Source organism: Mastigoproctus giganteus, chromosome 1 (genome assembly GCF_048544385.1).
Source record: "Mastigoproctus giganteus isolate SK-2022 chromosome 1, ASM4854438v1, whole genome shotgun sequence".
Lineage (NCBI taxonomy): Eukaryota > Metazoa > Arthropoda > Arachnida > Uropygi > Thelyphonidae > Mastigoproctus > Mastigoproctus giganteus.
The window spans coordinates 4,957,784-4,974,575 of record NC_143575.1 but is presented as its reverse complement, the minus strand read 5'-3'; the positions used below and the strand labels follow the sequence as shown (position 1 = coordinate 4,974,575).

Below are 16,792 nucleotides of genomic sequence, written 5' to 3'. Positions count from 1 at the left end.
CACAGTGACAAAAAGTACTGAAGCCTACAACAGGTACAAGCTGATTTGTAATAGTACCACAAATAAGGTTGCACATGAGAAGGCATTGGCTAAGAGTGGCGCCTCTGTATCCAGATGGGCAGAAGCAGCAGTGCGTAGCAGACGCTTCTTGATTAGACCGTGGTTCGAGCCCGTGACCACCAAATACGGAGGATGTGGAAAGGTCAGGGAATGACCACCGCATATCCCCGGAGCAATATGGCCTTAGTTGCTCATGCTCCTAAAAACCAAATAACAAACAAGCATTGGCTAAGAGAGCAAAGAATGGAGACATGGAATTTTTCATGTAGTAGTAGTAGTAATAACAGAAATTGATGAAAGAAAGCAAGCTTATATAGCATCAACCAAAAAAAAAGGAAAGAAAACTACACAATTCACCCATCCATACCCTCCAAGAATTTATGTAGTTCTTCCTTGAATTTACTCAACCCATCCACTCCCGCAAGAACAGATGGAAACCTGTTCCAACAAACAACCACCTGCTGGCTGAAGGCAAACTTCTACACATCTGTCCTGCAACCATCCTTCCTCAACTTGAATTTATGCCCCACCATATGTGTAGTCCCAGAAAGTGGAAGAATGCCATTAACATTCAGCTTAGTTCATTCAACACTTTAACACCGCAATCAGATCTCCCACAGGTGCGTAGAGATGCTGCAATTTGCAAAACTGAGGCCTTTCTAGGTAAGAGTGCCATTTTGTTTACTTCACCAGTCTGTTTTGCCCTTCTCTGCACCTGTTTCAACAGATCTACATCCTTCCTAAAGTGAGGCCGCCAGACTTGTATAGAGTATTCAAGAGACGGTGTAACTATGGCCTCATACAAAAGTATAACGCCTCCTTATCTCTGATAGCAAAGTTTTTGTATATTATTGACAAAACCCCATGAGCTGTCCTGGCAGCATGTCTGCACTGCTCAGAGAATTTCATGTCTGAATGCACAGTTACCCCCAGATCTTTTTCATTCTCCCCTACCCTGAGTGTAGTACACACAATTGATAAGTTATCTGGGGTTACTGCTACCCATGTGCAGTACCTTGCATTTGTTATTGTCAAACTTCAACTGCCATTTCTTAGCCCATCCCATTGACCCAATTTTCCTAGATCTTGTTGCAGTAGCTCACCCTGGTTACTGTCATTGGCCACCATGCCAACCTTTGTATCATCTACAAACTTTGACATTCAGCCTTTCTCAATATTATTGATAAATATTGAAAACAACAATGGGCCCAGCACTGAATCCCAAGGAACTCCACTAATAACATTAGTTCACGAAGAGCAGTGCCCATTGATAACCACTCAGTCTTCTTCCACTTCACCACCCCTATATCCTTGGCAGTAATCTGCCCTTAATGCCACATTGGTCCTCTTAGTACAGTAGTCTTCCACTTGCAACAGTATCAAAAGCTTTCCTAAAATCCAAGTACAGTCAGTCCTCATATAGCACGATAGTTGTGTTCCTAGAAACCCTCGTGCAATGCAAAATCATGCAATATAAACAACAGGCCCTATGGGAAAAATAGGGTTAGGTGCCGGCCACTCAAGATTGAACATACATTTGTAAACCAAAACATTAGCAAACACAATAAATAATCGTAATAAAATACGTAAGTATTTTATTATGACTATTACGTAATAAAATATTGGTAATGCTTTTGCTTCTATCGTAAGCAAACTTGTTTTTTGTTTGATTTTCTATCCAAACAGATGACAGCCGTTCCATCTCTTCCAATTCTTTTTGTCTTAATCTAATGAATTTAAATTACACTTTGAGTTGTTCCTGCTATAAAAGTTGTTTTTATTTTCTCTGCATTTTTTGTAATTCTTGGCGTTGCCTCATTTAGGTCTGTAGCACGTGCAATATCACATGGTCTTTCATTTCGCCCAAAGAGTTTCACAATTTCATATTTTTTCTTTATCGACAGACTGGCCATAATCCTTACCATGGGAAACCCTGGGGGGCCGGAGGCTGCTGTGATTTTCACCATAAACCATAGTATGAAGCCACTATAAATTTTCCTGGGTAAGAATTTTTGACCCAGTCCGCTTCTGTTTATCGATATTGCTTTTCTTTTTCTCTCTGAATCTGCAGTGTCTTCACCAGGATGCTTCCTTTTCACACCTTTTAAGTATTTTACTCATTTTTCGGGAATAAAGCATAATTTCAAAACGAGGAGGCACGCTTGATAGCAACTGAATAAACAACATTGTAAAGGCAGAGATACACTATTAACACTTCACATTTTACTAAAGCACATTTCTGGGGGTTACTACCATAAAACAATAAAAACAATTTCCAGTTTCGTTCTTGCTAGCGGAATCTGTTATAAACTGGTAGTAAACTCGATCTAATTGCATTTGCGATTATACTGATGGCTGAAATTGTGTGGGTTTTTACGTTATTATTGTGAAATGTGTTTCCCCTTCACTGATATAAAACACATAAATACATTTTCAGAATCTTCTCTTCATTCCTATCATGTTGCGTTCGGTTGGAGTGATTCCGTGTTCGACTGCCATTTCTTGTAAACACAAAGGCGAATCGTGCATAAGCAAATTCGGTTCATGTTATATAAGATATCGTTCCCCTATTTATAAATCGTGTATGATCAAATTTGTGTGGTGTAAACACGTGTTACATGAGGATTGACTGTATATGATATCAAAATTATTTTTTGCATCTAGCTCCTTTGTGACCACATCATAGTATCCAATCAAATTGATCAGACAAGGCTTCCTCTTAACAAACCTATGCTGTGTCTGAACTATAAGTGCAGTCTTGTCTAGGTGATCCTGCAATGCTTCTTTAACCAGTGACTCCGTTATTTTCCCTGGAACAGAAGTTAAACTAACAGATCTTTAATTACTCATATCACCTTTTGATCCCCCTTTGTGAATTGGAAATACATTTGCACATCTGCAGTCCATGGGGACCACCCCTGAGTCCAAGGATGCTCTCATAATCATGCCTAAGGGTTTGTTTACTTCCTTTGCCACTTCCTTTAATATAATTGTATAGATCCCATCCATCCACCCCAGGTGCTTTTCTTATGTTTAACTTCAACAATTTCTCCTTAACTCTCCTTTCAGTTATCATAAAGTCATTTAGCTCCTCATTAGAGTTTGATAAACTTTTGGCATCCCCTTCCCTAAAGAATTCCTCATGTGCAAATGTAGATGCAAAATAGCTATTCAATATGGCTGCAACCTGAGCAGGGTCATCAACAGTTAACCCATAGACATCAAGTGGCCCGATGTGATGTGACCCCTTCCTTCTACTGTTAATAAAAGCATAGAAGTCCCAACATTTCCCTGTACTTGTTAAGCAAGTCCTCAGATCTCATACTCTTAATATCATTAGTGCCAGTGTGTACAATAATATCACCTTTTGTACCCATAAAAGATGATATCTGCTCTACAATGTCATCTACTTTTGATCCTGGCATACATACTCTGGTCCTATCCACCTATCCTTCTTGCACAACATATTTCCCTAACAGTAGCATCACCAACAATAATCGCCTCCTTTGAGACCAGTGCATTATGACTTGGAGATTGCCACTGTGTTGCCCAAAACATAAATGTGAGCTCTGGCTTCAAGTTGGGCTGCCGAGACCTTGATGGGCCCTCCCCCATTTTAGTTTCTTCAAGGGCATCTACCTTACTCATCAAACTCTCATAAATGTCCATCAGAATGATGAGTTATCACCTGATTTCTTCACACACACACACACAAAGACATCTCCCCTTGGCTGGATCATGTCCTATTCCAGAAAGGCCCACAAACATTTCAGAAGTTGCACATTTTGTTATGCTGTGATACTTTGGAGAATCATCACCTTCGGTCCCCCCCCCCTCGAGACACAGCACTCCTGCTCGTTGCTTTGCTGCTCTGGTCTCGGACATGATTTCTGTTTAAATACAATTTAATTGATTAGCAATGAAAATTAATAAATTTAATTGATTAATTGACAATACTACACTCACTAATAGATTCCTAAATGCTGTGATGCACATTACACTATTATGTTTTATGTTATACGTTATGCTGTTAAGCATGTTATGCATGTGAATACAATGAAGAAGTAAGATAATCAGATCAGATCCTTGTGGACTGGGTGTGGGAAAGTTTTAGATAACCCAGCTGATGTTGCAGATGAATTGAATAGGTACTTTGCATCTGTTTTTACTGATGAAAGCCCCTTCATGCCATGAAGAGACTGTCGAGTGAGGCTGAGCCATATGAAATTAGTGATTTCGTAATTACAGATGACTGTTTGTTAGAAAAACTTTTGAGCATAAAGGCAATTAAGGTCTCCTGGAGTTGATAGAATATACATGATAAATTTGAAGGAGACTGCCAGGGGATGTATTTGAACCATTAAGATTAATTATGAGGCACCTTTGAATTCGGGGAGATCCAACGTATTGCCAAATCATAAAGGTGGTTCTAGGAGTGAAGTTGATACCTACAGACTGGCTAGTCTGACTTCAGTAGTAGGTTATTTGATTAAGAGTGCAATACAAGAATATTTAGATACGTATGGCATTCTGAAGGACCCACGACATGGTTTTGTTAAGGGAAACTCATGTTTAACTAACATAGAAGACTATTTTGACACAGTTACTCATGAGATAAATGTAGGGAACAATTTCGACATAGTTTATTTGGATTTTAGCAAAGCATTTGACGCGGTCTCTCATGAGAGGTTACTGTATAAGCTTAAACAAGTTGAGATTACTGGTAAGAGACTAAGATAGATTGCTGGGTGGCTGCAGGGCAGAAGGTTGTGATTAATGGATATTCTTCAGATTGGTGTAATGTCAGGAGAGGGGTACCCTAAAGATTGGTTCATGGACGACCGTTGTTTCTCATTTTCATAAATAATATTGACAAAGGGATAGAAGGCATAATGTCAAAATTTGCAGACAACGTAAAAATTGGTAGAGTAGTTAATGATGAGTACCAAGTATTATCAGGAGCAGGAATGCAGTAGCACACACTCTTTGAGTAGGCCTGGGTTCAAGACCCTGACTGCTAAATACGGTCAATATGCCAACCTGCACTGGACCATCATAGCAGATTATGGTCCATTTCCCACAACGTGAACTGTTCAGGAGGCTTCCATCCTGCAGTGGATTGATAATGGCTGCAGTTTACTTTTTTACCAAGTAGTGCTCCTTCTGGATGACTTGAACAGGCTGCAAGAATGGGCAGAAAAATGGAAGTTATATTTAAATGCAGCAAAATGCAAGGGAATAGCAACTCCAAAATAAATTATACACTTGATGGGGTTGAAGAAAGTGATTTTGCAGTTATGATACAGGCATATATGAAATTTTCTGAGCAGCATAAACAGCCAGGAAAGTCCATGATGCCCTATCGATGATTTATCGAATGCTATCCTGTAGAGATAGGAAGGTCGTAGTCTCGCTGTATAAGGCAATTATAAGACCACATTTTGAATATTGTATTCAAGTATGCAGCCCTAACCAAAAAAAAAAAGACTCCAATTATGTAAGCTACCGAGCTTGGCAACCAGGCACCTGAGAGGTGACCTCATTAAAATTTATTAAGCTCTGAGAGAGGTTAGTAAAATGAATGAAGGTGGAATTTTCACTGTTATAGAGAATTCCAGAATTTGAGGGCATAAATTCAAATTACAGAGGTTGAGGTTTACTCTTAGCCAGCAAGTCATCGATTATTGGAGCAAGTTACCCTCATTGCTAGTTGAGGTTGACAGTTTGAATAAATTTAAAGGTCAACCGGATAGTTACTATATGAGGAGGGAAGCATATAATTTATATTTTATTTACTTGTGTGTATGTTTTTTTTTTTTTTTTTTTTGCCAATGCAGCAAAAGCCTGTGGCCTCCTTGCACTATGTGGCAAATACTATTACTATGAGTAATAATTACTACTAATTAGCAGCAATTTGATTAGTAATTAGTAGCTAATGAAATTGGGCAGACAAGGTCAGACACCCTTCAAAGAATCCATGCTGTATTTCCACTTCATTTCTGCCAAGACTCCGTAGCCAGGTGGGAAGGAGCAGCAGTGCGTAGCACACGCTTCTTGATTAAACCGGGGTTCGAGCCCGTCACCACCAAATATGGAGGATGCGGAAAGGTTAGGGAATGACCACCGCATATCCCAGGAGCAATATGGCCTTAGTTGCTAATGCTCCTAAAAACCAAATAACAAACAAACAATTCTGCCAAGATGATCCTGTAACCATTGACTCCATTATTTTCCCTGTGATAAAAGTAAAGCCTACAGGTCTATAATTACTCACTGAGTCCTTTGATCCACCTTGTGAATAGGGGAGAAATTTGTACAGCTCTAATCTGTAGTGACCTCCTCTGAATGTAAAGATGCTCTCCTAATTATGGCTAAAGTTTGTTTATCTCCTTTGTTGCTTATTTTAGTATAACTTGATTGATTCCATATTTCCCGCTGCCTTATTTACTCTTAGCTTCAACAATTTCTCATACACTTTCCTCTCAGTTATCCCAAGATCTTTAGGTACACTTCTTGATTATGAGGTATCTTTCTTAGAAAGATACCTCATCTGTCTTAGCCTGCCTAACTCCCTTAGTTGCATAAATGCAGGTTAGTTTATACTTACTGTAGGCTTCTCTGTCCCCTGATGATTTATAATTATCCCATGCACATTTCTTTATTACTTATTCGTCAGTTTATCTGAATACATTTAGGTCTAAACCATGAATAACATATCTTATTTGCTATAAAAAACTTAGTAGCTTCTGTGATTAATTCTCTGAACATTTCTCTTTTAAAATTTGCAATTGTTAACATCGGTTGATGGTACTGTAAAGAATTTAAAAACTAAAACCATTATAGTCCCCTTTTTGAAAGCAAAATTGGTGATCATACAAGTATGATCAATGCCATATAGTGGTTCCTTTATTTGAAGATTCTTAATACACAAAGGGGTTGCATCAGATAAAGGATCTCTCTCTCTCTCTCTCTCTCTCTCTCTCTCTCTCTCTCTCTCTCTCTCTCTCTCTCTCTCTCTCTCTCTCTCTCTCTCTCTCACACACACACACACACACACACACATGCTAGTATGGAAAAACAGGCATCCAGAAGTGTTCAGTGTGCCTCATCTCCACAATTTATAGTTAATATCCGGAAACTTTAAAATGTCCCATGATTTGCTATTCAGTTTGCATAGACTGTTTACGTTACTCACACCTTGTACTCCTCTGAAACAGCACCATATCAGGATACAATTTTACCACATTTAGACAGACAGCTTTTCTTTGTCATCTCCAATATCAGGGTGAGACACATCCCTGTTAGCTCCATTAGTATTAATAGTGGCAAATGATGCAAGAAAGCAAATTTATACAGCATCACCCAAAAAATAAATAAAAATTCCCATTTCACCAATCTAGCCCCTCCAGTAGTTTGCCTAGTTCTTCCTTGAATTTATTCAAGCTGTCCACTTCCACAACAACAGATGAAAGTTGTTCCAGCAATCAACCACCTGTTGGCTAAAGGCAAACTTCTGCACATCCACTGTAAAGTAATAAACGTAATTACTTGCACCTTTGGAAAGAAAAGTTGGCTTCCATTTTTCAAATGAATGAAAGCATGAAGTTTTTATAATAATTAAGCATTATTGTTGTTGAACTCTTTTGTGATTAATGTATATGTAAGTTAAGATATTAAAATTCACAAATTTTTCATTTTCCTCTTTTGCTGAAATCTTTATTTATCCTCCAAAATAGGTAATGGGAGATTGTGACTATGATCCTCCTCCAGCATATCCAGGATTGTATGTTCCCAGTGGTATGCAGTTACACAACCATGGTCCATCTCCCTCCTTCACAGAGACCATTTATCAACACCCATACAACCATAAGGATAACCTTTCACGGTCTACCTGTCGTTGAAGTTAACATGCTAATTCTGCCGTCTTGTATGAAGGTTTGGCATTACTCACTGGGCTCCTGACTTATTAAGGATGGGACTAGTGTTTTTCTTCTTCTCCCCTTCCTCAACCCACTCCATATTCTTGGAATGAAGAATCTCATAATCATTTCTTAGGGAATCTCTTGTAAATGATAATTCTGTTTATCTAAGATGGCTCTGGACCAGTTTTGGGTCTGTTGGTTGTGTATAGTTTTATTAATTTCTCTATAATCTCAGAGGACTGTATAGGTTCAAGAACATTTGAGCATATATAATGCTCCATAGATACCTGTTGAGTAAAACCATGTGTAAAATTATGTTATTTGACAGACAATATTGATGCAATTAATATGCATCATATTTGTACAGTATTTTTGTGTAATCAGATTTCATTGCTGTCATTCAAAGTTGCAAACTGCAGTAACTTAATGTTGCCATCAGAACATGTATGGTTCAAATATTTGTTGTAACAAATGGTGTATATTTCATTAATAAACTAAAGATATGTTTTTTATTTTTTCTTATAAAGCATCATTGTTACTGATAATAAAATTTATATATGTATATTCTTGAAAATATGTTGAAATATTATGGACATGTATATATGATATATTGAAATGAAGTTGATGGTAGCATTTAGCAAGCTTTAATAAAGCACAAATTATTAGAAACACATTAGGGTCTCGTCATGAGTGTAGTATAGTTAGTAGGTCAGAGGTTTTAGATTAGTAGTTCATCCATTGACCAAGACCTTTTTATGTTCATCAAAGTGATGGAAGGCATAAAATTCATACAATAGATTTGACCTTTTATGTAGAAATTAAGAGAAAAATTTTTTTTTAAATTAAAAAAAAAATTAAATTTCTTATGAAGAGTTTTCTACTGAAATAATCTATATGGTGAAATAATTGTGATAATAGTATAATCTCTGCACATTAAGATCATCATATCCACACGTGTGTGCAAATATAAAAAAAAGTTCTAACTTAGTAGTGGAACTTTCTTTGCGTCTTGACTGATTTTATGTAGGTGTTTTTCATACCTATACATCATATAAAACATTTGGGGAACACTATACTCTCCAACTCAGAATGCAGTTTAAATGCACTGTAATGATTAAAAAAGTGTTAAATTTTGTTCTAAATGCTGGGTATTTAAATGTTGAAGTAAATTGCTTTCGGCAATCATTACATGTAAAAAAGAAAGTGCTAACCTTGTAGTTTAACTTTGCATGTAATACATGAAATTGCCACAAGTGGCAATTTTAAATAGCCTTCAACTTACTTCAGTTCTGAGAGTTTAGCTGAGGTATGTATATGCAAACCAGTTGAAACAACTGGAAAGTCCCAGCTTTTATATTATGGTTAGAAACAATTATTTTGTTACTGTAAAATTGAATGTAGCCATAAGAAAATTTGCTGTTTTAAAAAAATTAGTTATAAAACTGTGGAGAGAAAGATGTTATGAGAGAAAAGTAATTTGATGTGTTTGTCACAGTTATAGGAGAAGATAGGAACCTGAAGATTTTTAAGCTTGTAATTCTTTAATCTACCTTCATGTAGTTATTTATGTTGTAATTGCTTGTATCTTTTATAATTCACTGTATAAATATGTTTATAATGAGAAGATAATCAAATACTCCATTATATAATAAAATAGAATCTTAAGTTTGTTTGTTTTTTTTTTTTTAATAAATTTGTCAACAAAACAAATTTTAAATGAAAAGATACCTGTTAGGCACATTATTTTTATTTTACTTTTTTTTTATATGTAATAAATTATTCTTTAATTTTAGCTAATGTTATTCAGCTTATAGAGACATTAACTTTATCTGTAATGTATAATCTATATTGTTTAATGGTCAACATAGCAATCTTAATTGTGTATTGTGATTGAATTTTGTTGTTTGTGTGGTTTTGGATAATTCACTTTTTTTTTTTTTATGTTTGAACTTCTAATTCAAAGGCCACAAATACAGGCATACCTCGGTTAACGTTACCTCTGATAACGAAGCCTCGATATAACGAAGTCGGCAATTTCAAGCCCCATTTAACATAAAAAAATATTCCAATTTAAGACCAACGCCCGACAATCATTCGATTGGTGACTGACGGCGACTCGTTACGTATTCCCGAGTGCTCCCGAGCTGCGGGCGTGTCTGTTATAACAGTTTTTCGCGTCAATCGCATAATTTAGTTGTTGTTTACATGATTGACGTTGTTTCAGTGTGGCGCATTGCAATAATCGACGTAGGTTCTTTGTAGCATTACATAACGTAGATTTTGTAAATTTTAATAGAAATATTTTTGTTTTAGTTAATTAAAATGTCAGAATCAAAGAAAAGAAAAGCAATTTCTTTGGAAACTAAACTAAATATCGTACGACGTGTTGAAAGCGGCGAAAGAAAATCCGATGTGGCACCTTCTTTAGGATTAGCGCAATCAACTTTAACAACCATACTAAGTCAATCAGAAAAAATAAAACAGTCTGCTCAGAATTGTACAGATGTTACAGCGGCAAAATTAACTCGCTTAAGGAATCCAATTTTAGAAAAAAATGGAGAAAATGTTAAGTTTGTGGATAGATGATATGTCACAACGTCATATGCCTTTAAGTCAAATTGTGATTCAAGAAAAAGCATTATTTTTGTTTAATCACCTGAAATCTAAACAAACTGAAGAAATTACGGAAACCTTTAAGGCTTCTCGTGGTTGGTTCGAGAAATTTAAAAAAAACGGGCCAGTGTAAAATTAACAGGAGAAGCTGCAAATAAGCTTCCAGAAAAACTAAAGGAAATAATTGAACGTGAAAATTTTCCACCAAATTTGGTGTTCAATGTTGACGAAAGCGGTTTGTTCTGGAAACGGCTACCAACAAAAAGCTTCATTTCTATTGAAGAAAAATCAGCTGCTGGGTTCAAAGCAGCCAAAGACCGTTTAACGTTACTCTTTGGATCAAATGCCTCTGGCGATTATAAATTAAAATTGTTATTAGTTTACCATTCAGAAAATCCGAGGGCGTTAAAAGGTAACATAAAAATGAATTTACCTGTAATATGGAAAGCAAATAGAAAAGCGTGGGTTACCAAGGAGTTATTTACTGATTGGTTTGTTAACCACTTTTGTCCTGGAGTAAAACGGTATTGTCAAAAAAAACAACTTTGAAGAAAAACCTCTTTTGTTGTTAGACAATGCTCCGGGACATCCTACTGATCTTAACGCGTTGGACACATGCATTCCTGTCAAAGTTGTGTTTCTTCCAGCAAACACAACTTTTCTGATTCAACCATTGGATCAGGGAGTAATAGCATCATTTATCTGCGTCGAATTTTAAGCAATTTACCTGAACTAGAGGATAAAGAGGAAATGACAGTTAAAACTTTTTGGAAAAACTACACCATTAAAAACGCAATTGAAAACATTGATAGTTCTTGGAAAGAAGTCACTAAGAAATGCTTAAATGGAGTTTGGCGCAAAATATGGCCAGAAGTTGTACTAGAAGAAGAAAATAACATCCAAGAAATTAGAAATGAAGTTATCCAGATGGCTCAATCAATAGGTTTCGAAAATGTCGATGAAGAGGATGTTAGAAATTTATTGAATGCAGAAGATGATGGTTTTTCAGTGGAAGATTTAGAAAACCTTGTTAGCAACGAAGACAAAGATAATGAAGGCGAAGTTAAAGAAGTTCCTGCCGAAAAAGTGTTAACAACCAAAGATTTAAAAAGGTGCTTAAATGACATTGAAAACGTTTTAAATTTTTTTAGTGAAAATGATCCTGATTTAGGAAGAAGTGTTATAGTTAAGCGATCAGTGTTAAATGCAATAACTCCGTATAGGCCATTGTTAAATGAAAGAGAAAAAAAGCATAAACAATCAACTTTAACCTCATATTTTAAAATGTGATTTCACTTTGTATGTAAGTTGACTGTTTATTTAATAAAACTTTTCTTTGTTCGAAAAAAAGCTTTTCATTTTCTTTACGTAGGAACGTATCCCTATTCTGGCCATAGTATTTTTACCTCTGAAAACGAAGTTTCGCTTAACGAAGTAATTTCGTGGAACGCATCCTATTCGTTAATCGAGGTATGCCTGTATATCCCAAAGAGGCATCGAGGCAACAGTTCGTACATCAGTGTGTAATATTCATAAAGCCTATGTTCTTTATATGAATTTAAAAAAAAGAAAATCAGAAACCTTAATTCCAGAGTCCTAATTATATAAGGAAAACTTTTTTTTTTTTTTTTTTGCTTTTTATGTACAACTTTTAAAATTCTCTACTGATGATGTCTTGGCATTAGTTAAAAAAATAAAATAAAATGAAAAGAAGAGGCTGAATAGCATCTCAGATTAACATTGATTATTTGTAATGATTCACACTTATCCATATTGTATCATTTTAATATAAGTTGCAGAAAACTGTATAGTGAAGCTACCCAAAAAAAATCTGTCCTTTAATTATACATGTCTTAATATCCATTCTACAAAAATTTTCTGGTTTATAAGAGTGGCACTATCCTAACACATTGCAATCTTGATTATCTATGCTAATGACCACGGATTGTGGGTAAGATGTAGTTTATTTAACCAAAAAATATAATTTATTCACAGGAAATTCATTTTTATACCATTTATATCTTGAATTTCATTATTTGTATGATTTTGGTTTTATTGATTTTGCTAATTCAGTTTTTTCATATTTGCAATTACAAAAAAATTAATAAATTTAGTCACAATAAGTGCACAATTGCCCTGCAATAGAAATTTATCAAATATATATATAACTTAATTTTACGGGTCTTGAAAAAAAAAAGGATAAAATTCACTTACAGGAATTAATCTGATATTAAGTTTTTTTTTTTTTTTCATTGAAACTTTTTGCAAAAATTTGCATATATTGGTTCTAATTTTCTATAAATCAATATACTTACATATAGTCAAATTTTATAATGAAAAGAGAGCAGAAAACCAGTCTAACAATTTACTGCAGTTTTACCAGAATGAAAAACTGCATGAGGAGCAGGGAGCAGATGCTCATGCATTGTGCACCCATAGTATACCATATTTATTTTATAAATACAAATAAATATTGTTATCGCTATTATTTTGCCTTTTACAGAAAGCCAACATTCGACTGTACACTAGCTTCTAAAAAAAAAAATAAATAAATAAATAAATACAAAAAGTTAAATAACATTATAAAAACAAGTCCTGCATGGATAATCAAATGCACAGTTGATCAAGGCATGGATAATCAGTTTGCAAGCTTAATTTTACTCAGTCGAATTCATGTGAAATCTCATATGGGTTCACGTGGTTATTTTTGACCCTGTTCAGAGATTTCTCAAATTTTCAGTTGAGAAACCTGGGGTGGGGGGGGACACTTTGGTTTTAGAGCATAAAGGGGGTATCAAATGGCTTCTATGTTGGGTGCCAGTGGGGTATTCTTGTCAAAACAATTGCATTATATTACCTCCTACACACCTGCTAGTTGTGTGTTGCCCATATCAGAATGTAGGGGCAGGGGGGAAAACACAATATTGGAAATGATTACCCATAACTTTTCATACAATAAAACTGTCAGAGTGTCTGAATTATGGTAAAGAAAACAGTTTTAGCAATTAAGCATACTTTTAGTAATAAAATTATTGCAAAGATTTTGGACGCCTGTGAAAATAATAGTACTAATTATATACAGATAATTATATATACAGTAATTTGTTTCTCCCCACTCTTCAACCTAAATGTAACATAACTTTAAAAGTTCTTATTTTGTGGAAAGGTGTGTTTTTAAATATTGATTACTATTAGACTATTTTAAATTTTCCTTTTGTTCTTTTAAGTGGTGTTTGGCTGTTCAATATAAAAAGATTAAAGCCTTGAAGAAATAGGCTTTATGACCTCTAAGATTTTTGTATTAGTTTGTAAATTTTTATTCTGTACACTAAGGCAGCTGAAATGTGTAATGCTCATGACTTTTATTGTAATAAACAATACAGTGTAAAGATGATATTGAATTGTGATGATATTTTTGGAATGATAGTGCTGTTCAGCTGACAAGTTTTTTGTTAATATAGTGAAAATAAGCAGCAGCATCTTTCCCAACATGTTTTGATAAAATAGGATGTGAAAAAATATGCTTGGATTAACAAGCTTACAATCCATTACTCATATCATAATACTTCTGTGGTGTAAAAAAAAAAAAAAAAATCCATTGAATACCGATTTCTTAATCTTGAGCATTTAATAGTATAATTAAATAACTTTACTAAAGATTTACTTTAAACCTTTGTGTCTGTTAATTATTTATGAAGTTTGCTTAATGTGTTAAACCAAAACACGCCGGAAAATTATAACAATGGGTTTTTCCATCAGTTTTTAATCATAATCGTAATGCTTCCTGCTGTAATAGCATGTATACTGCAGTGCCATAAAAGACTTGAAATAAATTTACTTTTTATATCCTGGTTTAAAATCTCCCTCCTTAGTATTAGCACTGACATTTCTATCATGTTGTAATATAAATTTGAACATAAAAACTGTAACATATATCACTTGTGCTGTACATATTACATATTTTTTTAGCAGATTTCAGCATATTTTTACATAAAAATATGCTGAAATCTGCTAAAAAAATTTGAAATATAATAAAAACTCCTAAAAAATTATGTTCTTACACCATAAAATAAGAATTTGATATTGTAAAATAAAGCTTTTTGGCAATCAGGAATAACTATATGGCTCTTAATTTTTTTAGCAACATGCTGTGCAGGTATATAAATAACTGGAAATTGGTGAAATAATGATTGTTTGTTATTTGGTTTTTAGGAGCATTAGCAACTAAGGCCATATTGCTCCGGGATATGCAGTGGTCATTCCCTGACCTTTCCGTATCCTCCGTATTTGAACCCCGGTCTAATCAAGAAGCGTGTGTTACGCACTGCTGCTCCTTCCCACCTGGCTACAGCGGCACCGTGAAATAATGAACACTTAAATCTGCATGGAGTGTAATCTGCCATTAATTTCTTAAATAGTACTGCAAGAATATTTGCTTATTCTCTCAAGACAGTGTTAGGTGGGTCAGAAAACTGCTAGCTTCAGGGGAATACACAGACTAATAGATTAACAACAGCCAAAAGTGATTCTTGCACTGCTTCTATTGAAACATCTAGTCCCATAAGGGCAGGGATTTCAAGGCCAGCTATGTGTCGTCATGGAACAAGTAAATACATAGGCAATGTTTGGGTAACTGAAAGTAAGACAATGTACATATATATTTGATAATAGTTGCATGTAAACCAATGCGAGGAGCATAGTAATTAAATTTGATGCATTTAACATGCGGGTCAAGTCATAAAATGCAGACATATTGTTGGAATATCAGAGACATGTCACTCAGATATAAGATGTGCAAAATTTGAATATGGGGAATACAACATGTAGAGTAATGACAGGTGGGATAGAAGAGAAGAGGGGGTTATGCTCGATAAGAAGCCCATAAAATCTAAGGCAATGCATTCAGTCAACATGGGTGGCCAATGCAGTGTTGAGTCAATTTGGTGTTACATAAGCACAGAGAAAGAAAAAATGAGAATAGGAGTGCGTTAAAGGGCCAATGTCTCTGATGAATACAATGAAATAGAGTGAGCCAGTAAATCAGAATGTCTTATAATGGGGGATTTTAAGTTTGGTTAGCTTCTAATCTACTTCCCTAAAGATCAACAAGAGAAAGCAATACCTTTGATCTGATTATTATCAGTGATTCTTCGTGCATTAAGAATCTGCAGATAAAACAACCAATACGTGCCAATGATCCCAGTGTATTGATGTTGGATTTACTTAAAGAAGTAACTACCATGAAGGATAAAGGGAAGAGTTTTTGCTTTTGTAAAGGAAACTGCAGTGATCTCAGATAGTTTTTAAATTCCACACTGCAAACAACTAATGTTATCAACAAATGGAAGCATTCAGAGATATAATTAAAGAAGCTACTAGACTTTTCATACTAGCTAAGGTATACTATTCAACACTTAGACATAACTTGATGTCAGATTAACTAATGAGACGTGTGCAGAGAAGAAAAATGCATGGGATGCATATAAACTATCAGGTGACACAGAAGCCTATGGTAGATATAAGCTGGTCTATAATCAAGTCACAAAAGATGTTAGACAGGCAAAGGCAGATTACAAGAAATCTTTGGCAAAAGATGCAAAGAAAAACAGCAAAGACTTCTTTACTTATGTAAACACTGGAAGGAATGAATGTGGAGACGACTCACATTGGTCCACTTGGTATCGATGGTTCAACTGTTGATGATCCTGCTCAGGTTGCTAACAAACTTAATAGTTATTTTGCATTTACATTCACACATGAAGAATTCTTTAGGGAAGTGGATGTCAGAAGCTAATCACACTTTCAGAGTGCTAAATAACTGTGATAACTGAAAGGAAAGTGGAAGAGAAATTGTTGAAGTTAATCATAAAAAATGCACTTCGGGTGGATGTGATATATCCAGTTATATTAAGGGAGGTAGCAAAAGGAATAAGCAAACCTTTATTCTTAATCTTAATTATGAGAGCATTTTTGGATTCAGGTGAAATCCCCACAGACTAGAGATATGCAAATGTATCCCCAGTTCACAAAGGGGGATCGAAAGATGACATGAGTAATTACAGACCTGTTAGCTTAACTTCTGTTCTGTGGAAAAATAAGGTTAAAAATAAGGTCACTGGTTAAAGAAGTAATGCAGAACCACCTAGACAGGAGTGCAGTTATACTTCAGCCACAGCATGAGTTTGTTAAATGGAAAT

General features: G+C 35.1%; 1 protein-coding gene across 1 annotated transcript in view; it reads left to right on the top strand.

The window, feature by feature from the left end:
* LOC150090507 (uncharacterized) overlaps window positions 1–8,820 on the top strand; it is a 113,928-nt gene extending 105,108 nt beyond the window's left edge. Inside the window, exon 5 of the mRNA XM_090378553.1 lies at window positions 7,797–8,820. Coding sequence (XP_090234679.1) covers window positions 7,797–7,961 — 165 coding nt within the window. The 3' untranslated portion in view covers window positions 7,962–8,820. The remainder of the gene's footprint in view (window positions 1–7,796) is intronic.
* The last annotated feature ends 7,972 nt before the right edge of the window (window positions 8,821–16,792 follow it).